The 27,158-nt window shown below is 33.1% G+C and overlaps 4 protein-coding genes across 6 annotated transcripts; 1 reads left to right on the plus strand and 3 right to left on the minus strand.

Annotated features, from left to right (window-relative positions):
* Positions 1-5,494: 5,494 nt before the first annotated feature.
* Positions 5,495-8,125, minus strand: LOC117923503 (pentatricopeptide repeat-containing protein At5g46460, mitochondrial). The gene has a single exon (XM_034841825.1). It carries the CDS (start codon positions 8,094-8,096, stop codon positions 5,973-5,975), a length of 2,124 nt encoding a protein of 707 aa, XP_034697716.1. The 5' UTR covers positions 8,097-8,125; the 3' UTR covers positions 5,495-5,972.
* A 2,918-nt stretch (positions 8,126-11,043) lies between these two features.
* Positions 11,044-11,835, minus strand: LOC117923533. The gene is made up of 2 exons (XM_034841870.1): positions 11,661-11,835; positions 11,044-11,577 (listed from the first exon to the last, which is right to left on the minus strand). Exons 1-2 carry the CDS (start codon positions 11,685-11,687, stop codon positions 11,161-11,163), a joined length of 444 nt encoding a protein of 147 aa, XP_034697761.1. The 5' UTR covers positions 11,688-11,835; the 3' UTR covers positions 11,044-11,160.
* A 591-nt stretch (positions 11,836-12,426) lies between these two features.
* Positions 12,427-13,520, plus strand: LOC117923532 (membrane protein PM19L-like). Its single transcript, XM_034841869.1, has 4 exons — positions 12,427-12,656; positions 12,737-12,956; positions 13,088-13,133; positions 13,224-13,520. The coding sequence occupies exons 1-4, from the start codon at positions 12,536-12,538 to the stop codon at positions 13,314-13,316; spliced, it is 480 nt and encodes a 159-aa protein (XP_034697760.1). The 5' UTR covers positions 12,427-12,535; the 3' UTR covers positions 13,317-13,520.
* On the minus strand, positions 13,512-18,124 carry LOC117923531 (enolase-phosphatase E1-like). Of its 3 annotated transcripts, XR_004652636.1 has the most exons (5): positions 17,857-18,124; positions 16,399-17,516; positions 16,197-16,295; positions 14,122-14,455; positions 13,512-13,949 (listed from the first exon to the last, which is right to left on the minus strand). XR_004652636.1 is itself a non-coding variant. In XM_034841868.1 (4 exons), the coding sequence occupies exons 1-3, from the start codon at positions 17,939-17,941 to the stop codon at positions 16,203-16,205; spliced, it is 1,296 nt and encodes a 431-aa protein (XP_034697759.1). In that variant the 5' UTR covers positions 17,942-18,124; the 3' UTR covers positions 13,512-13,943; positions 16,197-16,202. The 3 variants fall into 3 exon arrangements, 2 of the variants coding, with proteins under 2 accessions (XP_034697759.1, XP_034697758.1); XM_034841868.1 differs by lacking the exon at positions 14,122-14,455 and having other exon boundaries at positions 13,512-13,943; XM_034841867.1 differs by lacking the exon at positions 14,122-14,455 and having other exon boundaries at positions 17,857-18,122.
* Positions 18,125-27,158: the final 9,034 nt, after the last annotated feature.

Raw genomic sequence — 27,158 nt, forward strand, 5'->3', positions numbered from 1 at the left:
CCCTAAGAAACTTAGAGGCCTCAAGACATAAGCTCTGACTCAAATCACCAAGATGCAAATATCAAATTTTCTCTGGTGAGCTTTGCACCACTGGCTATAAGATCACCTCAATCAAGTGTCCTCCATACTGTGTTGTATCATTTCATATTGACAGAAATTCCTGAGTGCAATTTGAAATGGGAATCGGGGAACAATCTGCAGTCATAACAGAATTGTATGATGAGGATGTGCTACTGGCCTTCCAAACAATATGAAATGGGAATCAGGGAACAATCTCCATTTGTAACAGAATTGTATGATGAGGATGTGTCAATAACCTCCTTGAAGGCTAGTGTGACTTTTGCAGCTGAAAAAGTAGTTTTGGCAAACATATAGTACAAAAGTTTGTTATGAGTTAAATAATGTGGAGGGCTACAAGAGACTGGTCAAGGCTATTGATGCAGTTTTATAAATTCTTGGATTGTGTCTCCATTTGTCTTCAGTTGATTACATATTTCACTAAAGTGCTACATCCTTGCCTGGATTTTGTCTGGATTATTATTATTTTTGTTTATTTGACTAATGTGGTTTTCTATTTAATATTACTAGTTATATTCATTTTTGTTTGTATGGTCAAAAACAGGTTGGTTGTTGAGTCGCCTTCAACTTGTTCTTTCTTTTTATCTGTTTCTTTCACATGAAAGATGCATAATTGGAGTTTTGCAACTTGTTAATCACTTCAAGTAGACTTAGATTTCCAGTCAAACATTGAAATTTATTATCCATTGTCCTAGGATGCTATTCCTATAAATTGGAGTTAATGTCTGAGTATTGTCAATCATGGATTTATAACATTCTATTATAAGCTCTGTATGCATCACTCCAGAAAGCTACTTGAATGTTTTGACATACTTCATAACATAGAAATGTCTCTGATTAAAAAAAAATAACATTTCAATGTCATCCATGATAGCTTTGTTTTTGGATGTAATCATTTATGAGTATTTTCTTTTGTGGGCAAAGAATTTGGAAGTGGAACTTGAAAGTTGAAACTATCATACAGATGTGTAAGGAAGCTGTATCAATTGGAAGGGAAAGGTTTACCCAAACATAGGGGGATATTAATGAACTTTGAAGTGATTTTTTGGAGATGGGGTTGAAGTTTGAATAGGTTTTTTTATTTTTTATTTTTATTTTTTTATAGTCATACAACCAATTGATTGAGTTTGTCAAGACAAAAGATCCATCACAAAATGCAACAAGTGATTTATCAGGTTATAATTCTCAATTTCACCCGAGAGTCGTAAATTTAAACATTTACCATAGTGTAGAGCATGTTTCTGTACTCTTCTTTATAAGCATAGTATCAATCTTCTAGTAGGCACTGCCTTTGATTACAGGATTTTAATATCCTTCACAAGCAAACTGGCTCATTTCTCTAAATTCCACTAACTGATTTTGGAAATCTTGGCTTCCTTGGGGCTCTCTCTTAGAATCTGGAGACTGTTGAGAGTATTTGAATTTCTTGGGAGTTCTCTGAAGGAGTTACTTTCTTCTTATTTTGGAGGATACCTTCAGATTAGTTATACTGTCTTTGTAAAACTCTTCTCAAGGTTTGGGTTTAAAACTACATCCTTGATTCTATACTTGGTGTTAGGAACTTAGGGTTTACTTTGATTTTCTTGTTGACCATTATGTCTAGAATTTGAATTGGAGTTGGTAATTGAACATTTTGATGAATTTAGCTGGGGTTTATGTTCTGTTCTATTTCTTGATGTTGGAACCAAACAAAGTTGACTTTTTTTTCTTGAATCTCATCATCTGTCTAAATCTGTGTTGATGTCTGATGGTTGAGCTTGAATCAACTGAAAATTTTGAATGTAATGCTTCATAACTTATAAATCTCTCTGTTTATGGTTCTTCTGGATATAAAATAACATATAGTTGCCAATTTCATGCCCTTTATCGTTTTGATGTGTTCCATCACATATCAATCAACCAAACTATTCTAGAGCTAAAATGATAGTTCTTAACTTTATTGGGCTGTTTGTTTTCAGTTTTGTTGAGGGGTCATTAGATATATGTTAGTTCATGAGTGTCTCTTTTGAATTTGGTCTGATAACATGTTTTGATACTCTCAACTACACCTACAAAGCTTTTAAAAATAATGTGATTTTGAAAACAAAGAATGCTAAATTATCAAACTATGAAATGTATTGATTACTATAATTTTGTTAGTTGACCTAGCATTCTAAAGAATAATCCTAGAGAACAATGTAGTGTTACTCGGAGTAGCATCTTCTTGAGGCAAATGTTAAGATTGTTTTGTCATGTGATCGAGATTTATGTGTCAAGTAGACGTTCGCCATCATCTTCAATTTGATATTTAGATAGAAGTGTCCTAAGATTTCTGCCTATATGTCCACCCACTCCATCATATCTATTGCAACTTCACTTAGCGTTCACTTATGCCATCATTTTTTCAGCAATGTCTTTTATGAATAGGGATGTGATGTCCCTCCTAAAGGGTGCAGGCCTCATGGAGGTAACCCTTTATACCCAACCCAACACTAGGGAACTATCAGTCAAGGAAGATGGGTAAACAATCGAGAAATGACACCTAAACAGGCAAAACATTCACTGCGGTGGTGGAAAATCAGATTATACATTTTTCTGTAAACCCATCAGTCTATATTCATGTTTCATCAATTTTTAGGTAATAAAGAACACAGATGCACATTGTATCTGTATGTGTACTGTCAAATTTTGTTTATACACAAAAAGGATTGAATGAATACAATAACCATCTGCCCTAGAAGTATACAAAGTGAACCACAAAGAGAAAGAAAGTAGGAATCAATGCAATAACCATTTTGTACTGCTTAAGCCATCAATAGAGTTGAGCAATGAGCCACAGAAATTTAGACCGTTCACAAAGGTATTATGTTTGACTGTTGATATTTTATCATAGTGGACTAATATATGATTACCTTCTTGCTAGAGTATTATGACAGATATTTCCAAGAATTGTCAAACCAACATATCTAATCACTGAATTTTCATTATGATTTGCCTATTGTTTTTTGTGTTTGGTTGGAATTTGGAATTGGTTCATAGATTAACCCGAATCTGGCTTCCATTTCCCCAGAATGGGCGACTGTTAAGTTGCTTTCAAATAGTCTAGTAATCACAACAGGGCTAGGTTTGAGATGGAGTGGCCCTACTTAGGATTTTTGAGAATGGATGTCTCTTCCCATAGTTGCCTTATAAAAAACAAATTATTTAATATTTTGGGTTTACAAAAAAACATTTCTTTATGCTCTTCACCCGCTTCTCTCTCTTCCTTGGCCCTCCTTGCCTTCATCCAGGGAAGCCATATAAACAATTGAGGTTGAAGTTCCTCGAGGCTTGGATTCACCTTGTGGCTTCTTCATGACTGCTTTGCCTTTATTAGAAAACAAAGTTTTGAGCAATTGAGATGTTTGATACAGTATTAAATCAGTTGTTCAAAAGGAGATGGTGCTGATATTTCTCTAGTACTCCAGTGTTGATATATATGAGCATGTTTGAAAGTTTGATGGTTTGTTTGTTTATGGGAGAATGGACCAACTAGCTGTGGTTTGGGCAATCGTTCATCACCTCAGGACAGTCAATGATACGCCTTATCTTTGTTTTTCTCATCAAGGAAGTATAGGTAAATCATTCTCAGATTATTTTTGGTGCTGGGAATCTGTAGCAAGTAGCTGATGTGCTGTTTTGTCCTAAAATAATAGGCAATTTTGCTCTTTGTACCAAACTTGCTAAACTCCTGCATGAGAATGACATTGGTATCGCAGGGAAAGATAATAAGACTCAATTTACTAGCGTAGCAGGGGCTCCCAAAACACTGTTTTGAAACCACCCCACAACTGTCCTAGGCTGCCATCTGTTTGTACTAATGTTAATTACTGATTGTTTGATTCACCAAGTGTTTGAATCTAGAACCTTCCACAAACCTTCGTCATCCCTTTACCATTTGAGTCGGGCCTTAAGTGCGTGGTTTGCATATATATATATATATATATGAATCTTAGCTATGAATTACACTTAGAGGAGGATGAATGTTTTACAACAATTTGAATCGATAATAACCCTTAATGTAAATCACAACCTTGAAATATTTAATGTTTTTATTTTACTTTTTCAATTCTATTCCACAATCAAACCAAATCACATGTAAGAATGGATGTGCTGATGCTCTCCTAATAAGTTAAACAATGTAGTTCACATACAAATGTAACAACATTTCTCGTTCAAGATTTATAATAACTTCCAATTGCACTACATATAAATCCAAATATCTTTTTCTTTAAAAAAGAAGTTGGAAATTATATCAAACTATTTTAAAGATTAAATGCTCAAATTCTCAAGTAATCTACTCATTAAAAGAGTTGAGTTTTTTAAGCCAAGATAAACACAAGAAATTTATTAAAGAAGAGAGATAGAGAGAGTAATACAATAACATCATAATTTAACGTGAAATTTTCAAAAAGATGAAAAAGCACAGACCTACGAGCAATTGAAAACATTCATTATAAAAAACAATAATTGAGTATAAAGTTTTATCTAACTTAAGTCCACTGATCCTTCTTGAATTATTTGACTAGCATCTTTCAACTTTAACTACTAGCCCTCTTCTTCTGGAGCAAACTTGGAGTCTATACTAGGCTCAATCACGACCTCTTCTTAAGTCCATACAAGAAGAAGATGAGTTTTGCCCAACTTAAAAACAAGGGAAAATAGATGGAAGAACCAAATAAATGCTGTGAAACAAAATCCAATCCAAAATTGTTTTTAACCTTAAAATGTGTTGGGTGCTATTGAGAAACAAACACATCCACACATGAAATGGAAGAGAAGCTCAATGGATGAGTGTGTGATGGTCATTGGAGTCTCCCTTTAACCCTAAAATATCAATTTTTGATTTAAATGGGAAGGAAAAACTTCAATCCAATTGTTGAAAATTTACACAATTAAAGGTGGATCGATTCTAATTAAAGTTGGATCGATATTGAAACAAGGTACAAAAATACTTAAAAAAACTACACAAGACTTTCGAAGTTTTTTCTTTAAAAAAATATCCAAGATATTCATTGAATTGAAAATTTTGGTTGATTCAATTTCATCCATATACTATCTTAACTATATAACTTAATCTCTTAGCACTTTCAACACTTTGATTTTTATTAGACAAGTAGTCTAAGGGAGAATTTGGAAGGCTTGAGTTGGGTGTACACACTCAAGAATTTTTGTCGAAAATTACCAACTTCACTAAAACACTCACATTATGTGGTTGTATCCCATCTTTTTCCATATGAAAATTTTTCCTCCGCAAATCCCAACTTAATATTTATTTATATGGGCTCTAAAGAGTATCCTTGACACAAAAGATGTTGGAAAAAATGGCAACACCTAAAAGCAACTGGAAAAATAAAATGAAATAGATAAGACAAAATATTCATGTGGTTCGGTATAATTACTTACACCCATGGGAAAGAGAGATCAAATTTATTAATAAACCTTAAGAATACACACTTCAAACTCTCTCAACTTTTCTCTACCCAAAATCCAATTCACCATTTGTTTATCTCTCCACTTTTTTCCTACTTTTTCCTCCTCTCTAAATCCTGTATGAAATCATAGGTAAAGTCTTATGGATTAACCTTAAACTAATAGTTTCCTAATCCTAGTCAAACTTTAAAAAATAATTTACTAAACTACAAACTCTATAATATTTACATTCCTAAAAATAAATAAATAAATAATTTGAGTCAAATCTTAATGACATCCTTCCAAACTTGAACCGGTTCACAAAGGCTGCTCCAAAACATTATTCAGCAATGCAGACCAGCCCTCCCCTATGGACTCTTCGCCCACAGCTTGCCAGTTTCTGCACCTCATGTACCATAAATCTCTTAACACCTTTAACTGATTAGTCATCTCATACACTAATGCTACCAGTAATCCCCACAAGAACATCTCCCATCCATGAAGTGATGAAAGCGGGTAGAATCTCTTACAATGATCTTGCGTCTAACAATCTTTGCTATTAGCTTAATGGCAGAATGGCAATCCCCACAGACGCGGAGATTCTTCATCACTGTAATGGTACTGCCCTCTACAGTGCTAATAAGACCAAATCCAATTGCAAGCCTCTCACTGTGATAAGACAGCATCACTTCCTTCTGTTCATCCTCAACGTCATGCAGAGCAAACCTTTGATCAGGAACATATCCCAGTTCCTTCAATTTTCCTCCCAACCACTCCAGTTTTTGATATATCCTTTCACTTGAAGGGTGGGACCTATCTCCTGAAAGAAATTCATTCCTCCACCCCTTTATAGTAATCCAACTCCTCCCTGATTGTTTTGTTATTCCTCTCTGTTTCATCTCCCTTCTTATTCTGGAGACATCACTCCATCTGCTGGCAGAAGCGTATAAATTCGACAACAAGACATATGCAGAGCTGCAATGTGGTTCCAGGTCAATTATGCATTTTGCAGCTCTTTCAGCTACTTCTAGCTTAGAATGCATCGTACAAGCACTAAGCAAAACCAGCCATACCATGGAATTTGCTTTTACTGGCATGTTCCTAATTAACTCCTCTGCTTCCGACAACTTCCCCGATCGGCCCAGGATATCCACCATACATGCATAGTGGTCAAGCTTCACCTCTACAGACTTATGCTCACTGAAATACTTGAAAAGGCATCTCCCCTTCTGTGACATCCCAGAATGGCTGCAAGCAGAAAGCAACCCAGTGAATGTGATCTCATCCGGTTCTACCATGGACCGCACCATTTGGTTGAAGAATGCCAATGCCCACATGCCACAGCCATGTTGTGCACACCCAACAATAACTGAGTTCCATGATACAATGTTCTTCTTGCTGATTCTCTTAAATATGGCAACTCCATCATTTAGATTGCCACATCTATAATACATGACTATAAGAGAGTTACCTACAAACACATCAGTCTCCAACCCTAACTTAACAGCAGCTGTATGGATCTCTCTCCCCCAGTCAAGTGCCTCCAGTCCACAGCATGAATTCAAGGCACTAGTGAAAGAAGATTGATTGGGAAGGACACCCTCCCTCATCATCTCACCAAAAACCTTCAAGGCATCTTCATGCTTGCAGTTCAGACCATAACCCGTTACAAGAGCCGTCCATATGACCACATTCATATGCAATTTTCCATGGAAAACCCTAAGAGAATCCTCCATTTGCTTGCAGTTTGCATAAAATGTGATAAGCGCAGCGGATATATAAGCATCAAAACTGTACCCTAACTTGAATACGTGAGCATGAATCTGAACACCCTGATATAAAGCTGATGCATTAGCACAAGCTGTTATGACACAACAGTAAGTGCTTGAAGTGGGTTTTACTTCTACTCCACAGCCCACCATCTGCCGGAAAAGACCCAAAGCTTCCTCACTCCTCCCATGCTGATCAAGCCCTCCAATCATGGAAGTCCACGAAATCACATTCCTACAGGGCATCTCCTCAAACAACCTAAGGCCATCTTCAACTCTACCATTACAACAATACCCATAAATCATTGAATTCCATGCGGCAATGTCCCTGAAAGGCATCTTATAAAACAAGCCCTCGGCTACTTCGATTTTCCCAAACTGCAAGAACCCATTTATCATTGTTGTCCAAGAAACCACACTCCTCTCAGGCATTTCATCGAAAAGCTTTCTAGCCAATGTTAAGTCAGCACAATCAAAACACCCTTTAATCATTGAATTCCAAGAAACCACATCCTTAACAGGCATTTCGTAGAACAGTTGCAATGCATGATCAAATCTGTAATTTCGGGCATAACCCGTGATCATCATGGTGTACAGATAAACATCGGGAAAAGATACTTTATCAAAAACCGTTCGAGCTTCATCTATTCTTTGGTTCCTTAGATGATCGGTGATCATCGACTGGTACGATAAGGTACAGAATTTGGTGTAATTTGCATTACCCATGAGGCATCTGGAGAATTTTGTAACGGTTATTGAGAAACCAGTACCTGAAATATAGAAAGTCAGAAGTGAAGGTTTGAAATTTTGAATTAGCATCACAGTTCGTTTGTAGAATAACGGTCATTAAGAAATACAGTTATTTTACAGTCCCCACGGATTCTGTTCTGGTTTTTCTAAGGGTTTGAATCGGAAAACCAAAGAAATAAAAATGTTTTTTTTTCCATATTTTGGTTTTTTGTTTAATTTTTTTTTTTCAAATTCCATTACCTAAAATTCAACAAATTCAAATATACATGTTTGTAATAATCCTATATCATCTTACATTCCAATATTTTATATTTTAAAAAATAAAATTTCTTTAACGTTTAACAATATTTATTATTAAAATATTTAAATTTTAGCGAATCTTCAATTTGAATCGGGAATTCTGTATATATAAAAAATTAAATTGCACAAATTTAAAACTTGTCTAAGGACCTTGGTAGAAGGGTAACCAAGTCTTTGATGTTGTATATTGGTACTTAGATCTAAATTATTTCAAATTTGATCGTGTCCTCAATTATTAGAATTTCCTCTTCCATGATCACAATTTCCACCATTCTTCTTGACAAAATTTCATGAAGCATATTGAAGCTCCATTGTAGTATTTAGTTACTTACATTTACATTCTTAATTCAATAGGAGCGTTTGGATCTTCTTAAGAGAAAATTGATTTGTTGGTCCATGAGTTGTAATGTTACATATGATTGGGTCATATTCAGATGCAAGTCTAGCAAGTATATAAAGCATAAGATCTTCCTTACTTACAAGGTAACCAACAACCACATATGGATTAACTATACTTTTCATTTTTGCAAAATAGTCGTTCATCGAAAAAGAACCTTTCTTTAAGATTTGTAACTATAACGTCAATTGCAATAATTTTGCTTTAGAACATGGTGAATACAAATAATCCAAAGCGGTCCAGAGTTCAAATAAAATTGCACATCGAATCACTTGGCCAAGACTTGTTAATAGAGATGAGAGTAGCCAACTTAGTAACAATTAATCCTCTTTATTCCACTGCTCGTATGTTGGATTTAGATTTTGAATTTTATTTCCAGATGTATCTTGAATATCAAGAAACTCTGGTAGATAAGTATTTCTGTCGAATAGGTATCCACCGATCATGTGACATCGAACTGCAAGCAAGACTTGAGACCTCCACAATAGATAGTTGTCACAATCAAGTTTGATTGAAAGAGTTATGTTCAATGTAGTTGTAAATGGTGAAGAGAAATTTGTTTGTGTAGATTTTCCATGTTTGTGATTACTAAGATCGAGCTCATCGGTGTTCTAAGTTTGCTTTCCATTTTAGAAGAGAAGAAAGGAATCACTTTGATACCAAGCGAAATTTGTGTTTGGAGAGGAAGAAAACCCTTAAAAGAACCAAGAAAATTACTAACCTCAAGTCTCTATTTTTTGATTGTTATAGAGCCTTTTAACTAAGTACAAAGAGTAAGAAACAAGAAGTTTCAGGAAATTCCAATTTAACCAAATTTGTTACAAGTTACAACAAATTGTGGTTAAGAGAGATCTAATGTGATATTTGATGAGACAACTACCATGTTTGTCTTCACAAGTAAGATATGTTATGTTTTGTATATATAGTTTGTGAAATAAATAAAAAATAATATAAAATATATAATATTTTTTAATATTTAAAATAAAAATTATATTACATTCCAATATTTATATTTAAAAAAGTGAAATTTCTTTTACATTTAACAATATTCATTATTAAAATATTTAAACTTTATAAATAATTTTTTTTATTATGTTATTCTATATATATATATATACACACATTAAATAATACATATATTAATGTTATTTTATAATATATTTTTTAAATATTTTTTTAGTTTTTCTTTTTTAACCATAAATTTAATTTATAATAAAAAAATTATTTTAAAAAATGAGTATATTAAAAAATAAAAAATTGATAAAAAATAAATTTATAATACATATGATTAACATAAGAGATATAAAAAAAAAGGCAGATAATATATGTTACTATTGTTTATCCTATTCCATGTTTAATTGGTGATGAGATAGTGTACGTGATAAGATAACTTATCTTACTCTATCACCAACCAATCGTGGGATAAAATATAATATTTTCTCTCTTATCTTATCATATAATATATCTGATCAACCAAACTTGGCCTTAGAAAACCAATTTGGATGCAAAATAATGATTATATTTTTATCTTAGCTCATGATGCTAATAACACTTCTAATATGAATGTGAGTTTACTTGTGAATTGTTTTTGGTCTATGATGTCAATAATGGTTTTAATGTAAGTCTGAGTCACTTCCAGGGTATATATTATTTTAAGTAAAACAATCATCGTAAGAATGGATCTTAAATTTGAGTTATACTAAGCATTTACCAAGATTAGGTACAAATTAATAAAAAATGGTGGTTTACCGACTTGAATACATTCATGTGATAGCATGAATTTTCTTTTGTTACTCATAAATTTTATATACAGAATAAATTTCATAATAGTAGGGCCAGTTATAAAAGTTGTAACACCACTTCCGTACAAATAAAAGTTTCTTACGGCTTTATTTATAAGAGTCTTGATGTTGTATCAATTGATTCACCCATCTATCAATTATATAAACTTAAATAAAATATATGACAATCTATATCCATTATACATTATACAAATATAATTACGAATGACCATACATAATTGAAAAAAAAAATGTTTGTAGTTTTTGGTGGCTATTTTAAGAACTAATTATATGAATACAAAAAATGATTAAAATAATAAAATATTATAAATAATTTCTCATAATTACTATTTTATAAAATAAAATATTCAAAAAGTATTAAAATAAGAAGAACCAGGAAGGAAATTATCCAAAAATATATATGAATATAGAAATTATGATAAGGAAAGTAAATAAAATAAAATAAAATAAATTAATAGAAAATAAATTAATTGCTAAAATTTAATATTAAGTAATTACAAATTTGTAAAAAGCCCTCTAGTTATCCCGGCCAGCCATGGAGGCACTCTGCTATCCAACCCCTATACCATTTTTCAATTTCATCCAACCAACCAACCGACCGACCGACCGACATTTTTTCGTATTGTTTTCAAGCTCATGCTTTCTTCTTCCTCGCAAAATTGCAGGCAAGGATAATAGCAGCTGCTGCTGCAACACCACCGCCATACATCACCATCTTCGTCACCATCTTCAAGCGCTTAGATCGCCTTCTCCTCAAATTTTCACGCTCAATAATCGATCTTATATTACGAAGTCGCTCCTTTACACGATACAATGTCTCCCACGTACCAAATATGCGATCGATACGTCTCTTGTCTTCGTGTCCACCACTCCAATCACCTACTAATATCATCTCTGTATCTTCCACCGACTTCTTCAGTTCCTTCACCTGTGCTGCCCCATAGCCTCCGAACGCTTCCGTATAAAGATGTTCAATTTTATTCATCTCTGCCATGAATGACAAGGCACCATCTCCTACTTCATTAATGGGCGATCCCTCTGATAAATCATTCTACAAGAAGACAAAGAAAAGAACAGAAAAACAGGTTATAACTCAATTCACAAAAAAATAATGGTGGGACTGTTGGTCTCTACCTTTATCACAAACCGATAAACCGCCATGGCTCTCTGTCTTCGATCTTGCTAATGGGTAATGGTCTTCAATTTTTGTAATGGGCCATGGGTAATGTCACGTAGATGAAAGGTGTTAGAGTGGAGAACTAACTCAAATTCCTCATTAGTATAGTGTTAGGAAGTATCTCCTAGTATGAACTCCCTAAGGAATATTGTATGAAAGATCTTCCAAATTAATATATATTGTAATTTTAGATTTTTTATACAATAAGGAAAGTTATTAAGAATATTTTTATAAATATTCTAAATTACGAGGGTAAAGGATTATGAGATGAGATGAACTTGTAAAAATTATAGGTGGATAAAGATAAAGATGTGAGGAAGAACGGGAGACACCTGATATATCCACTTACACAACAGTTAGTAGTTTTGAACCATCGTCTAACCACATTGAATCAACCTAAAAGAATTTATTATAAAAGAAGAATTCTTAAAGAAGATGTGGAATGAAAAATGCTTTTCCCTGGGGCAGCTTTTTGAAACTATTTGTTGAAAGTCTCCTACATTAAAAGAGAGATATTCTCTAGTCTGATACGTGAATTAACATCTGAGATTGGCAAAGAATATCAGCTTTGCGCTTTGCTGAGAATCTAGTTTTGTCCCTGCCTTGAATGTCAAGCATCAGCTTTACAACCGCACAAAACCCTTTGGATAACACAGCCTTCCAAGAAAAGAACCCAAAAGAAAAATCTACACACAGGCCATTTACATATAAACCTCCCCACACTGCACAAAACACAAGCACCTCCACCCTCTTTCCTGCATTGAGCCCTTCTTTTGAAGCCCCCATCTCCATCTTTCAACACATCTTTTTCTGAGCTCTACCAAGGGAAAAGATGGCAGTCCTGAAATCTGCAGCATCCCTGCTTTTAGTCCTTAATTTCTGCATGTACGGCGTAGTCTTAGGCATAGGAGGGTGGGCTATGAACAGAGCAATTGACCATGGTTTCATCATTGGTAAGTATATCTCTTCCCAGCTCCCTCACACCTCACACACATCGTTGCATGCTGATTGCTGAGGTTGTGTGATGCTTCAGGGCCGGACTTCTACCTTCCAGCACATTTCTCACCTATATACTTCCCTATGGGAAACGCCGCCACTGGATTCTTTGTGGTGTTTGCTTTGATCGCTGGAGTAGTTGGTGCTGCTTCAGCCATAGTTGGCCTCAACCATGTTCGCTCGTGGCATCTTGATAGCATGCCTGCTGCTGTTTCTGCTGCTACCATTGCTTGGTCACTCACCCTGCTTGCCATGGGGTAGTACTCCACCACAAGTGTTCATTTTCAACTTCCAATTCCATTTTTAAAAGGAAAAAGAAAAACATTAAGTGTTTAGCTTATCTGAATCTAGAGTTGAGAATCATTAACTAACAACATATGATGTGCAGCTTTGCTTGGAAAGAGATCAGTCTCGGCTTCAGGAATGTCAAACTGGTAAGAATGGAAAATAGCTGGTCTTTCTCCGATACATAGTGTTTATCCTTGTATAGAAAAATATGAAAGATGGAGTGCTGTAATTTGCAGAGAACAATGGAGGCATTATTAATCATCCTTTCGGCCACTCAACTGATGTACATAATATCCATTCATGGCAGCACAGCCAGGAGAAACCCTTGAAGCTTGAGTCATGATGTGGGTGTGGTTTGATTCAATTACCTTCCTCTTTTTTTTTCATTTGTGTTCATTTCATTTCCATTTACAGTTGTACAAACCCAGCATGCGATTGGTGAATTATGGAGTCATTGGTGTAATACGTTTGGATTTGTATTGAAGAAATAAAAGTTAATGTGAAAAGAAGACGATTTTTCTGAGTGTCCTAAATTATTTTGTACTCTAGCCACAAGAATCTCAAGTTCAAAGAAAGGACAGTCCAACTGGTAACACCAGGAGGCTGAACGACATTCAAGTAAAACAGTAAACTCATATCCAAACTATTAAGTTCTAGGCTATGCAGCTTCCCTACACAAGATGATATACCTCGTGCAGAGAGGTCAATACATATTCATAAAATTTGGTAACAATGAGAAAAAAGAACTACCCACCACAGAAGTAACAAGGAAAAATTGTTGCCAAAGTGAGGGGCATTGAGCTGCCTACCAATCATCATACAAAAACTACTGCAGAGCCGTAATTGTTCATCTAGTCAGACCTCTGGCCCATTATTCTTCAAAGAGAAATACTTGAAATGATTCTTATTCAAAATACTTCACAAGCTCACTGGTCCACTGAAGCCCCCCTCATGCTCTGTTTCTGCATCAAAAGAAAATCAGACAGTGTCAAGCATGATTTAGTGTAAAAGGTTCAAGCCACCAGAGGCAGTGTTTATATTTCAAATTCCTATCCTACAAGTAGAACAAACCAAGTTCAAGGTGTCTCTTAACATAAATTAGTAAGTTTTTTACAAATCTAAACAGGCATTTACAGCTTGGAAGAGGCCAGATGAAGCTGGAAATGGAATCTGCCTGCCACTCCAACCTGGATGCTTCTCCCGATCATGTCCCACCATCTTTGAGGAAGAGTCTTGGCAACTAAATTTAATATATTCTTGAGGGTGGAAAATTCTAACAGCTGTCCAACCCATTCAAATTAAAAAACTGATAAAACTGCAGTAAGGAACCCCAATGGACTAGATGAATGCAAACTTGCAAACTAGCCCAAAATGAAGAGGCTTCTGACTGATACACCACAGCAAATTGTGGGTTTTCCCAATGAACCAGCATGGCAGGTACAGCAAGTTTTGCTTGGAACTTTCATTGCTTCAACAATAGATGAGGGAAAATCATATCATTACAAAAATCCAGACTTTGACATCTGCTTTAAACATTCTACAGTGCCACACCGAGTAGATACTTCAATGGATTCAATTCAGAGGGTAGGATTACTAGAGCAGATACATAAGTGGGTAAATGCCCATGCATCAATTGGTTATTAGTTTGATTCTCAAGGATTCAATTTCAGAGGGTAGGATTACTAGAGCGCATACATAAAGGGGTAAATGCTCATGTATCAATTGATTATTAGTTTGATTCTCATGGATTCAATTTCAGAGGATAGGATTACTAGAGCAGACACATAAAGGGGTAAATGCCCATGTATCAATTGATTATTAGTTTGATTCTCACAACCAGTATCAGCCTAACTCCTTTGCTCTTTGAACACCCCTCTCTGTAAGAGATTCTTTTAGGAGGTTTAAAAAATAAATAAATAAAACACAGAAAATGTCTTTGAGAAAAATCACCATCTAGTTAAAAGATAAAAATGTGGAAACATGAGTTAAGTTTAATCATCAGAATCTTTAATACAACAAATCCATGAAAAATTATAAAGTAAAGAAAGAAAGAAATCAATCTCACAGCTTAAATATAACTGAGAAAATTAACACTTTCTGTAAGTAAGAACACATCTACCAACTAGAATTAATTGGCCATGTGAAAATAATATGATAATTATTTGTATTATCAAACAAATGGCATTCCTTACAATCAGTAAGAGCATCCAGACGATGACATAAAGTTTCTGAATAAGAAGTAGGGTGCCGTATGAGAACATTTAAAATTGGAATATTATATGCTCATAAATAGTATAAAACATTATCTGAAATGATACTAAGGAATTTATTCAATATGATATCCCTGCAACTTGTTCAGCTAATGTTATAAGGAGATAAAATAATGATTCAAATGAATGAAGTATTACATTCTACAAGACTGTGTAAGCAAATGTGTGATCAGGAAATAAAAACATATCTATCATGAGAAATATTTGCCATCATGTTTCTGGTCATCAGTTTTGACACCTCATCTATACAACATGCTAGGATTCTGTGCTAGAGTATGATGAGAGCAGAAATATTCCTCCCTGCTAGGGTGCTTACGGAGAAACTCTATTATGAGTCCTTCTTTGGAGAAATCCCATTAAGTATATGACCCATGCAAGTACAATTTATTGCAATTGATATCCAGTATGCTTAGATGATGCCATATTTACAGGAAAAAGAAACATCCTATTAGTGGCTAGCCATAAAGTTAATTTACCTACATCTTTATTTTTCCAGACATGCACTTGACCATATATGCAACCATCAAGAGTAAATTTTAATGTATGCAGCAGTACTATATTGGTAGCAAGATAACATCATGCTATAATGCCACAATCATACCAATATAGTTCAAAGGTATGCAAAGATATACATAGCCTATGCCCTTCTAGGGGAGTAGGGCAGAGAGGGGTTGGCTGCTAGGGAAAAGCTTACCTAAATTTGTTCTTGCTGCACAAACTCTTGGTATCTTTAATACATACCAACAGCAACATCTCATCACAATTGCAAATCCAAAGTTTTATTTTTTATTTTTTATACCAAAAGCTAATCTTAAACAAATATATCCCAGTCTTAAATTAAACAGCCATAGAATACATAAAAGTTTCACAAGGTTATAAAAATAAATACAAATACCTGGTTAGGTATATCCATTTTGACATCTATAAAATTAGACTCACCTGAAATTATCTATTGGATCCTGTTAGCACATCAAACAGCCCACAGCAACCCATCCAGGAAGTCTTATGCACTGCTCGTGGAGCAGAAGGTGCCGGAGGCTGTATATCATTTTACAAAAAAATTGGACATTTATACAGTCAGTACAAATCAAAGTGGCATGAGAAATACAAGTACCAAGCAAGACAACTTTAAGGGCAATACCTGCTTTTCAGAGCATTCAGGAACTTCAGAATTTTTAACATGTTCCGCACCATTACTAGTTTCAAAACTAGGAGCATCTGACGATGGCAATGGTTCATCCTCATTTTCTAGCACCTCAGAACCTACAAAAGTGGAGGATAGCCCTGCACCCTCATCTGGTAAGGGAAAAACTTTATCCTCAGTCTTCTTTGATGCCAAATCCACCATAATTGGTGAAACATCAGGACTTCCACTTGATGCAGGCAACTTTTTCTCTTCATTTTCCTTCAATCCTAATTCAACCACATCAGCAGCCACTGAATTCCCAAGTGCAGCACTATCAGTAACACAAATCACCTCTCCAGACACAGACATTTCTGGCTTAACTAAATCAACAACGGAAGCAGTCTCCACAGCAGACTTATAAGCCTCCTCACCTGGCACACCTTTGGCATCAGAAGTCACCTCTTCAGACAAAGAAACATATGGCTTAACTGAATCACCAACAGGGGTAGTTTCCAAAACCAAATTCACCACTTCAGAAGAAGAAACTTCTGGCTTGACTGAATCAACAACAGAAGCAGTCTCTACAACTGAATTATAAACCTCATCTACTGGTGCACTCTTGGTATCACAAGATACCCCTTCAGACAAAGTAAAATCTGGCTTAACCAAATCATCAACAGGGGCAGTTTCTGAAACCGAATTATATGTTTCCACCTTGAAGTTCCCTGACCCCACAGCTTCAGAACTCTTCTTAGTGACTTGAGACTCATCATCTGAACTACTGCTGCTAGAACTCCCACTGTCCCCAGAAGAGCCTCCATCACCTGACACCTTAGTAGATTCAACATACTCAATACTGACCTTTTGGCTCTCAGAAACCTCTTCAGATTTTAATTCTCTCACAATTTCAACAACACCCTCTCCTTCTGCTTCCTGGGTAGCCTTCCCATCATCAGGGGTTTGCTCGGCGGATTTGCTCTCATCATCGCATGATTGAACAGATTGAGCATCCCTCTTTTCCTCCTCCACCTCCTCCTCTCTGTCAACGAATGGATTTTGGTCCTGAGATGTCGGAGAACTAACTTCCGCCCCATCACTGTCCTTGTCATCTTGATTTTTCAAATCACCATTCCCTGACATAGTTCGATTCGATCACAAGATTTCAGCAAAACTAGAAACACTAATACATACCCATCAAGCAAATTTCACAAATATAATTAAACAGGGAAACTTCAAAAATATAAAATCTAAAAGCATAACAGAGTGACAGATGGGTAAGTGTGGATTGGCTATCATGAACCAAAATCAAGCAAAGCAACAGAAATCAACAAAAACCCATTAACCAAAACGGGCAAAGGAACCAAAACAACAACCGTTGGGCACAAATCAGTGGCAGATGGGTGTCGATAGATGATTGGCCTGACGGGTTCCCCCCCACAAAAAGAAAAGGAAAGTAAGGAGGACGCAAAGTACCTTGTGCGTTACTACCAGAGTTTTTATGGGTATCCTTTTCCCTCTTTTTCTTAGCAGCTTTTCTCTTCTTTGCACCTGATGGCATGATTGGCTGGTGTGGATGAGAAAGCGTGAGAAAATAGCAGATCGTGGGGATGTCCCCCTCTTGTCTGCCCCAAATCTTAACCCGGAGGCTCCCCCTCTCAAACTATCCGCGTTTGTAATTCAAAAAATTAGCACAGAGACCTGCCCTGGACCCTGGTAGGGAGATGAGGGTGTCGTTTTGTGACTGTCGACCTCTCCGCGTATGCAATATAATTTCCCTTCCATTTTTAATTCATTCAACCTAAATAATAGTAGACGTGGAGGTGGGGTTGGGGTCTATTTCAGAGGGGTCCCATGTTGTGAACGTGAGTGGATTTTCATGGGGAGGGGGCCAAATGGAGAGAGATGAGGGGCATGTGTGGAGATAGTAGCTGGTCCTGATGGGGCAGATGGGAATGGGGAGTGGGTGAGTGGTGCAGATTTTGCCAGCCCATCTTGCCATTGGATTAGTGTAGTTTGTGATCGGATTAATGCCCTCTTTTGGATTGATGGGGTTGGATTTTCTCATCCCACCTGTCTCACTTCTAGTATCAGTTGTTTCTGGTACAAGCTTCTATGGGATCCACCCATGTCGGCATTATCGGATTCCGTGGCCGTTGAGATAACCTTTCCAAAAGTTGATTTCAGGTTCTACTTAGGAAGGCAATTCTTTGATCCCATGCCGACTTCATTCTCATTACTCTAATAAAGAACATAGTTCCCATGCCGGCTTCATTCTCATTACTCTAATAAAGAACATAGTTCCTAATTGTATTTAATTTACTATTGGTTCGTGAAAAAGAATTGCATCTCTCAACGTGTCGATAAGTCTATTAAGGTACATAGTGATCTATGTATACTAAGTTAAGTATAAATACTAAAATACAAGTTTCAAGAAATAGCGATCGTCAGATAAATTTGTATATTTAATCATTCGAAATTAATGGACTATAACTTCACGGTATTTGACTCACAATTTTTCACATAAATCACATATCTCGTCGTGTGATTGTAATTCTTGATACACCTATTAATTGTTGAATTAATTTAAGAATTCATAATATAACAAAAATTTGGAATCTTTGAGCTAGTCGAACAAAAGACTAGGTATTCACCTCCATTTGATAGTTCCATATACAAAATCATAAACTTTTAAAACTGATTTCTCTCCTTATTTAAATTTATTCTCATTTAATCTCCAAAAGTAATTTACATTATTTAAACTTATTCTCATCTAGTCCCCAAAAATAATTTAAATGGGGCAGAATAGGATATATGACTTGTATGAGAATTTCCCACCCCACTCCAACTCTTTTTTACTTTTTTTTTTAAAAAAAAAAATCAATACATTAAAAATAAATATAATTTAAATAATTCAATTTAATTTGGATGAGCTTGATTTAAGGTCAAGCCCTTATGATGATACACCCATTGTCCATTTTTTGTTGAAGATTAAGTAGACTTTTTACTTGAAATTTAATGAAGTGGGGCACATTGGGGCCTTTTGATGTCGGCCATAGTCCTAATGCTTTGCCGTGGACCGTTGGTTAGATATGAAAGACTATAGGTTCTAACGACCCAAGTAGTGTACTCACATGGGATTCTGACACTATTTTTTTTATTTTTATTTAATGCTAACACTCTAAGACCAATAATTAACCTTTGCTGCAATAATTCATCATAATTTATAAATATATGTGACTTTGATAGATGAGAAACCATAATAATAAATGGCACAAGACAAGGGAGAAAAATAATGTTCTACGTGAAAATTACTTACAATTTTACAAGTAGAATTATTTGGGTAGGACTCAAGTGATCATAATTATGGTAAAAGTCTATCATTAGGAGGTATTTGTAATTTAGAATCTATCATTTAAAGGCTAGATTTTTCTTAAAATGTTATAAAGTTTGGTTTCAAAGATTATTACGATTTTTCTTTCAATCTAATATGTAAATACGCTACTTTGTAGATTATGGTAAAAGTGATTTTATTGTGTATTATTTTTTTATCGTATTATTTTTACTAATAATGTTTTTATAGAAAGTTAGTTGGTATTTAAATATAAATTAAAAAAAAAAAAACTTTTTAATACATTTCAATATGATATAAAAGAATTACCTTTGAAAAAAACAACTTTCTTTGTAATGGTAATGTATCCTTATATGGAATGAAAAATTTTCCAAATATTATTTTCAATTGTTCTTTAAAATACTTTTCAAAAACACATTTGAAAATATCTTGAATTTATTCTAAAAATAACATATTTCCAAAATAAATTCCTAAAAAATGATTTTCTATAAAAGAAATTGTAAAATATGTTTTTGAAATGAAAAAAAAAAACTATTATTAAGAACTTTTTCACATGAGAAAAGTTTTTATTGAATTTTTAGATCAACATAATCTAGAAAGTTTATTATATTACTTTAAAAGTTCTCGTTATAATACAAATTTCTACTTTTTTAGTACCTATCGAGAATGCATCATCATCAAGTGGTACTATGTATGTATTTTTAGGTGTTATTATTTGTACCTTAATTTTATTTATTTATTTTTTTGTGCATTAATCTCATTTATTTGTACCCTTATTCATTGGCTTCGATCTCATTATATATATTGAGTATTCTGAATTTTTTGTTGGCAGGTATTACTACTACAATACCTTAGTGTTATTTTACTTTAAATCAGTAACACTATGACATTTGTACTACTTATTTATTACCTTTAGGAGGTACTGGGTTTGAGTTGAAGAAGGAAAAATATATATATAAAAAAAATAAGTATATTTTTCTATTTAGATGCAATTGAAAAAGGTAAGAAAAAAATATTATGAAAGAAAAGGGAAAATGTTACAAATGATTTTGGTCCTTATTTCTTTTATTTTATTTTTTCTTTCTTATCTTATGCTTTTTGCTTATAAAAATAGTATTAAAGGAAAATAATTAAAATTTTAGATATTCTGGTCTCATGGTTTCTCCCTATTTCATTAGGAAAAAAGACAAAAATAAAAATAAAAAAATGAACATGTTCCTAACAAATTTTAGGCTCTGAACGCTTTTTTAAAACAATTGTAAAAAGAAAGAAAAAAAAATAATTTGAAAATATTTTTCAAAAATATTTTTATAATACTTTATAAAACAATATTCCATTTGAAAATGTGAAATGTTTTTAATTTATTTTTCATATTTTTAAAAATAAATTTTACATATAATCAATTGGTCTTCGTATTTGTCCCATTATTTTTCAAAATGGATCTTTGAAAACAACTAAAATATATTCTCAAAAAATATTTATTTTTAGTTTATGTAATGCTTCACATCCAATTGGAGAAATTTTTTTTGGACTATCTATATATGAATTTCTCTTAACCTCGTAGACTCATTTTTTAAGTTGTACCTATGCTTTACGTTCAAAGTGAAGAATAAGTCGTTTCAAATGGTATCAAAACTAATACAGATGGTATCAAAGCTAATATAAAACTTTGTGTAACCGTTTAGTCTCGTAAGAGGTGTCTTAAAACTTTTGTACCATGATATGAGTTATGACAACTCGTGGGTTGGTTTATTTATGGTAAATTGGTAATAGACCTAATAAGCAACCATCTAAATCTTCTTAATTTAATATTAAAAATCATGGAAAAAAAAATTATAACACAAAGATCAAAATTGCATATTAGGAAAAGAGAAGAAATTACTTGGTCTCACCCAAGCATAATCTCATAATAAATAGGGAGTGATCAATGAAGACCTCTCATGAAAGATGATAAAAAGAAGAGAATATTTGATTCAAATTATAAGATGAGCAATTAACACAATATATTTGAAGTAAAAAGATGAACAAAATTAATAATACAATTGAAATAAAAAGATAATGGGCTGATTGTGTATATATCAATTTGAAAAACATATAGCTTTATAGTATCAATGGTCTTAATATTTTTCTAAAAAAAGAAAAGCTAGGAAGATAATTGTGATGAAGAGTTATTTATGTATTTTATACATTTATATAATATTTTGATAAAAGATAAAATTTTGCAAATATTTTGTCCATTTAAAATAACAAATTTAATTTTTCATAATCATTAATTATCTTTTGAAACATTATCTATTCCAACCATGAAATTTTTAAAATTGGAATTTAACGAAGGGTTATCATACCATAATTATTAATTATTAACAATTAATAAGTAAAATTAATTTTTAAATATTTAATTATTTATGTATCTCTCCTATCCAAATCATTATTACTTATTGAAAATAAAAAAATATTTTTCAAATAGTAAATTGTTAATATTGTACATCTCTCAATTTACTTTAATAATTAAAAAATTTATTCAAATTAGTTAGCAGAAAACTAAAAGGTAACTTTAAAAATAAGATAGTAATAAGACCAATACAATTCAAAGTTAATTATAAAAACTATAAAATAATTAAAAAATTGTGAAGAATAATCTTATATTAATATTATAATGTATTTCAATATATTTGATATTGATGGATTAATACCGTAATCTTAGCTAAATTGTGGGTATATTATATTATTTTATATACTATTTTAATTAATTTAAAATTATTTAAAAGAAATAATTTATCATCAAACTATTTCTTAATAACAAATATATTTATAAAACGTATTTTCATTCTCTCACCATTATACTTATTATTATGTTGTGTTGACTTGTCTCTAAACGTAAGAGTATTTTACACTTTTTTCTTTCCTAAAATACCCATACTTGTGATCAATTTTTTTTTATATCTTATTCCACTGTTTTATTTATAACTTGTCATCAAATTATTCTAAATTGTCATTACATATATTATTAAAAAATTTGTAAGATTAAGTATCGTTACTCACTATTCTAAGTAGTGTATGTATAACATTTATATAAATATAAGTTCTAAGTAGTATTTAATTAGAACATATGTCATTAAAAAAATTCTTTATTTCTTTCCTATATATATCATTAAAAAAAATTTGTTCTACATGAATGATATAAGAATATATGTGTGGACCCCGCATTTTGGCTCATGCGCTTTCACTCGATGACGAGCTCGATTTTTATTTCGAAAAATGATTTTTATTGATTAAGAAAATGACTTGGAGTCGCCACTTATTTTTGTTTATTTTTAAAAGAGTAAATAAAATAAGAAAGAAAACCCTAAGTGCGACTCCTTATTTTGGAAAATGTGATATACGAAAAACCGGTTCGGACTTGGGGGTCAGGTTACTTATCGGGAAGGTACGGTAAAGACCATAGCACCCCTCTAAGTCCCTAAGGTCGGGTCTCTACTAATAAAATAAAGCTGACGTGGCAATTGATGAGTAGATCAATGAATATCCTGAATGATCATGCACATATAAGAATCGAGACATGCATAGACAACGATTAGAGGGAAAATGGGTATATACCTGGGTAACGAGCCACCATGCGCTATCAATAGAGGGGTTAGTGCACAATTTAGGAGTAATTTCTAGCATGCATGTCAGAGAGCAGGATAAATCAATCATATATCATAATCAAATTGATCTATCAGTCAATCAATCTATCAGTCACATATGTGGGGCCCCCACCAAAGCCCGTTTATTTTACATGAATTAATCCCATAAATTCCATTATTCGGAATTACGGAAAATTCGTTCATGCTTATTAAAATCAAGAGGAGCAGAAGATTGTTTGAAGACCAGAATGGAATTAAAGTTATTTGAGAGAAAATCGGATTTTTGAAATTCATTTGAAAAATTGGAGTCTGGAAGGTTATTTAAAGAAAATTGGGATTTTAGAGTTTATTTGAAGATCGGACTTTCAGGAATTAAATGCGAGAATGAGAATTTTTAGAAATTAAATTTGAACAAGGTTGGAAACTTGAAAATGATTTGAGAGTTCGGGATTTTAAATGAGAGGATAAGTGGATGAGTGAATAAATAAATGAATGAAATAACGATGGTGAAATAATAAAGTTTAGGTAAATAATTGCGAAAGATGGAATTTTAGAGATTTGAAGATGTGAATTTAGAGATTGAAAACTTAAGAATTTATTTAGAGATGAGATATTTGGTATATGAATAACTGAATAAGTAAGTGGATGGGATAACATTAATAACGAGAATAATAATTAAATGACGATATATGGATGGTGGAGTTTTTGAGATTGGAAATTAGATTTGGAAGTCGGATTCTGATGAATTAAACTTTAACGATTAGAATAAACAGATAATATGGAATAATAATGCTACTTAACGAAAACAATATTTTAAACGAATAGAAAAAGAGCAGTGGAATTTTAAAATTGAAAATTAAGTTAGGACGTTGAATTTTTGAAGAGTTGGACCTTAAATGAATAAAAAGATAGGGGATAAGAATTCTAGTTAATGAAAATAACATTTAGGCGAATAATATAATTTCTAAGGTTGAAAGTTAAATTGAAATTTTTGAAAGATTGGACTTTAAATAAATATGAGATAATGATTTTAATGGATGAAAATGAAATTTAAACGAATTGTAGAATTTTTTTAGGATTGAAAAATTAAATTAAAATATGGAATTTTTGAAGGATTAGACTTTAAATAACTAAATAGATACGGAATTATAATTCTAATTAATAAAAATAAGATTTAGATGAATTGTAGAATTTTTAGGATTGAAAAATTAAATTAAAACATGGAATTTTTGAAGGATTAGACTTTAAATAACTAAATAAATACGAGATTATAATTCTAAGTGATGAAAATAAGATTTAAATGAATTGTAAAATTTTTAGGACTGAAAATTTGAATTAAAATATGGAATGTTCGAAGGATTAGACTTTAAATAACTAGATAAATGTGGGATTACAATTAATAAAAATAAGATTGAGTTGAATTGTAGAGTTTTTAGGATTTGAAAGATTAAATTAAAATATGGAAGAAGGATTAAACTTTAAATAACTAGATAAATACGAGATTATAATTCTAATTGATGAAAATAAGATTTAAATGAATTACAAAATTTTTAGGATTGAAAAATTAAATTAAAACATGAAATTTTTGAAGGATTAAACTTTAAATAACTAGATAAATACGGGATTATAATTCTAATTAATGAAAATAAGATTTAGTTGAATTGTAGAGTTTTTAGGATTTGAAAGATTAAATTAAAACATGGAATTTTTGAAGGATTAAACTTTAAATAACTAGATAAATACGAGATTATAATTCTAATTGATGAAAATAAGATTTAAATGAATTGCATAATTTTTAGGATTGAAAAATTAAATTAAAACATGGAATTTTTGAAGGATCAAACTTTAAATAACTAGATAAATACAGGATTATAATTCTAATTAATGAAAATAAGATTGAGTTGAATTGTAGAGTTTTTAAGATTTGAAAGATTAAATTAAAACATGGAATTTTTGAAGGATTAAACTTTAAATAACTAGATAAATATGAGATTATAATTCTAATTGATGAAAATAAGGTTTAAATGAATTGTAGAATTTTTAGGATTGGAAAATTAGATTAAAACATGGAATTTTTGAAGGATTAGACTTTAAATAACTAGATAAATACGGGATTAAAATTCTAATTGATGAAAATAAGATTTAAATGAATATTTGAAGAATTAAATTAAGACATGAGACTTTTGAAAAATTACTTAAAGACCTAAGTTTTGAAAATGGGATTTAAAGTTTAGAATGTAGAAAATTCTTTGAGTCCAATATAAATTAATTTATACAAAAGTTTTTCATATATGGTGATTTAGAGATAATTTAAAGATGGGAAGGTGAAATATAAATTATCTTGTGTTTTGAAAGGATATCCAACCTTAATAATTTGTCCTTTAATCGTCTTCAAGTTGAGTTAAATAAATTGGTAGAAATAGAATAAGATAACAAATAAAAGTGAATGATTGAATTAATTAATTATGGATATTAGAGATTTTTAAGAGAATTACTTAGGATTTGGGCAACCTAATGGGCTAAATTGATGTGGGCATGGGCCAATGAGGGTGGCTAGCATAGGGGGCATGGGGCCCTTCATCAACATGCTTGGGTTGGGCTCCAACTCAAGCCCAAACCCGTCACCAAGAGTTTAGGTCTGGGCTCCAACTTAAGCCCAAGGCACCATCACCATCAAAGCTTGGGCCTAGGCTCCAATTTAAGCCCAAGTTCAAGGCCAATATGGGCAAGCCCAAAATGCATTTCTATCACAAACCTAGGCTTGGGCTCAAACCTCCACCTATGGGCAAGCCTAAAAGGCTCCAAACTTCCTCACAGCCCACCACTCCAACTGGGCATCATCAGCTCCACTAGTAGCCTCCTTGGCAGCAACCTTCAAGCCCATTTCTCTTCATTCTTCCACGGCGGCCGCTTCAAAGGGGACTCATGAGGGAGAAATCACCATGCTTCCGGGAGTCCATCTTCACCAAGAATGGTTTTGTGAGTTTGACAGGGACGAAAAGAAGGTGAGTGAGAGATGTCCGCGGGTATGGGAAAGTCGGGTATGCAATGGAGGTGGCGTGATGGAGGTGGCTACATGCATGATGATGAAAGCAAGGATCTTTAGTGGTGAGATAATTGCATGGGAAGAAATATAGGAATCATGGGTGATGAGGTGGGTGTTAGAAAATGGAAACGTGGTGTAGAGAGAGAAAATGTGGCAACATTCATGGATATTGTGAAAAGTGAGTAAGGAGAAAAAGATGGGCATAAAGATGATAGATAAATGGGTGAAGAATAGGTGGTGAGTGAATTAAGGAGAGGAAGTGAGTCTAATGGTGGTGGGATGAGTACATACATGCATGTGGTGTGCATGGAATGGGTTCAATGTGGTCGTGCATGGCCATGCCAAGATGGAAAGAGATGGGTATGAAAGGTGGCTATGCATGGTGAAAATGTGGGGGGTATGGTGGTGTTAAAAAGAAGTGATACGCATGGAGGCATGAAAGATGGATATGAGGGTGGGTGTAAAGATATGTGGGTTTGATAGAGGACGTAGAGAGAGAAAAAGTGGTGGCGGATTCATGGGGTTTGTTGGGTATAGGATGCGTGCATGGAATTAATGGAATGGGTAGTGGGCTGGTTTGATGGGTATTAAAGGTGGCAACATGCATGGCTATCATATAATTCATATGGGAACCAAAACAGGGACCAAGCAATACATGAAATGAGGAGCAAATTTAACGCGTTAAATAATCCGAAAACATCTAAATATTAGGAAGAAGTGAGATATGGCTGAAAATAGAACAAAATGAATTAAA

Source organism: Vitis riparia, chromosome 10, assembly GCF_004353265.1.
Source record: "Vitis riparia cultivar Riparia Gloire de Montpellier isolate 1030 chromosome 10, EGFV_Vit.rip_1.0, whole genome shotgun sequence".
Classification (NCBI taxonomy): domain Eukaryota; kingdom Viridiplantae; phylum Streptophyta; class Magnoliopsida; order Vitales; family Vitaceae; genus Vitis; species Vitis riparia.

Bases quoted from the DNA above. Each gene is read 5' to 3' on its own strand.
- LOC117923503 (XM_034841825.1), bottom strand. From the start codon at position 8,096: ATGCTAATTCAAAATTTCAAACCTTCACTTCTGACTTTCTATATTTCA.
- LOC117923533 (XM_034841870.1), bottom strand. From the start codon at position 11,687: ATGGCGGTTTATCGGTTTGTGATAAAG. The intron at 11,578-11,660 runs GTAGAGACCAAC...GTCTTCTTGTAG, and splicing joins TTTATCGGTTTGTGATAAAG to AATGATTTATCAGAGGGATC.
- LOC117923532 (XM_034841869.1), top strand. From the start codon at position 12,536: ATGGCAGTCCTGAAATCTGCAGCATCCCTGCTTTTAGTCCTTAATTTC. The intron at 12,657-12,736 runs GTAAGTATATCT...GTGATGCTTCAG, and splicing joins TGACCATGGTTTCATCATTG to GGCCGGACTTCTACCTTCCA. The intron at 13,134-13,223 runs GTAAGAATGGAA...TGTAATTTGCAG, and splicing joins GCTTCAGGAATGTCAAACTG to AGAACAATGGAGGCATTATT.
- LOC117923531 (XM_034841868.1), bottom strand. From the start codon at position 17,941: ATGCCATCAGGTGCAAAGAAGAGAAAAGCTGCTAAGAAAAAGAGGGAA. The intron at 17,517-17,856 runs GTACTTTGCGTC...GAACTATGTCAG, and splicing joins CTCTGGTAGTAACGCACAAG to GGAATGGTGATTTGAAAAAT. The intron at 16,296-16,398 runs GTATTGCCCTTA...AATGATATACAG, and splicing joins CTGAATGCTCTGAAAAGCAG to CCTCCGGCACCTTCTGCTCC.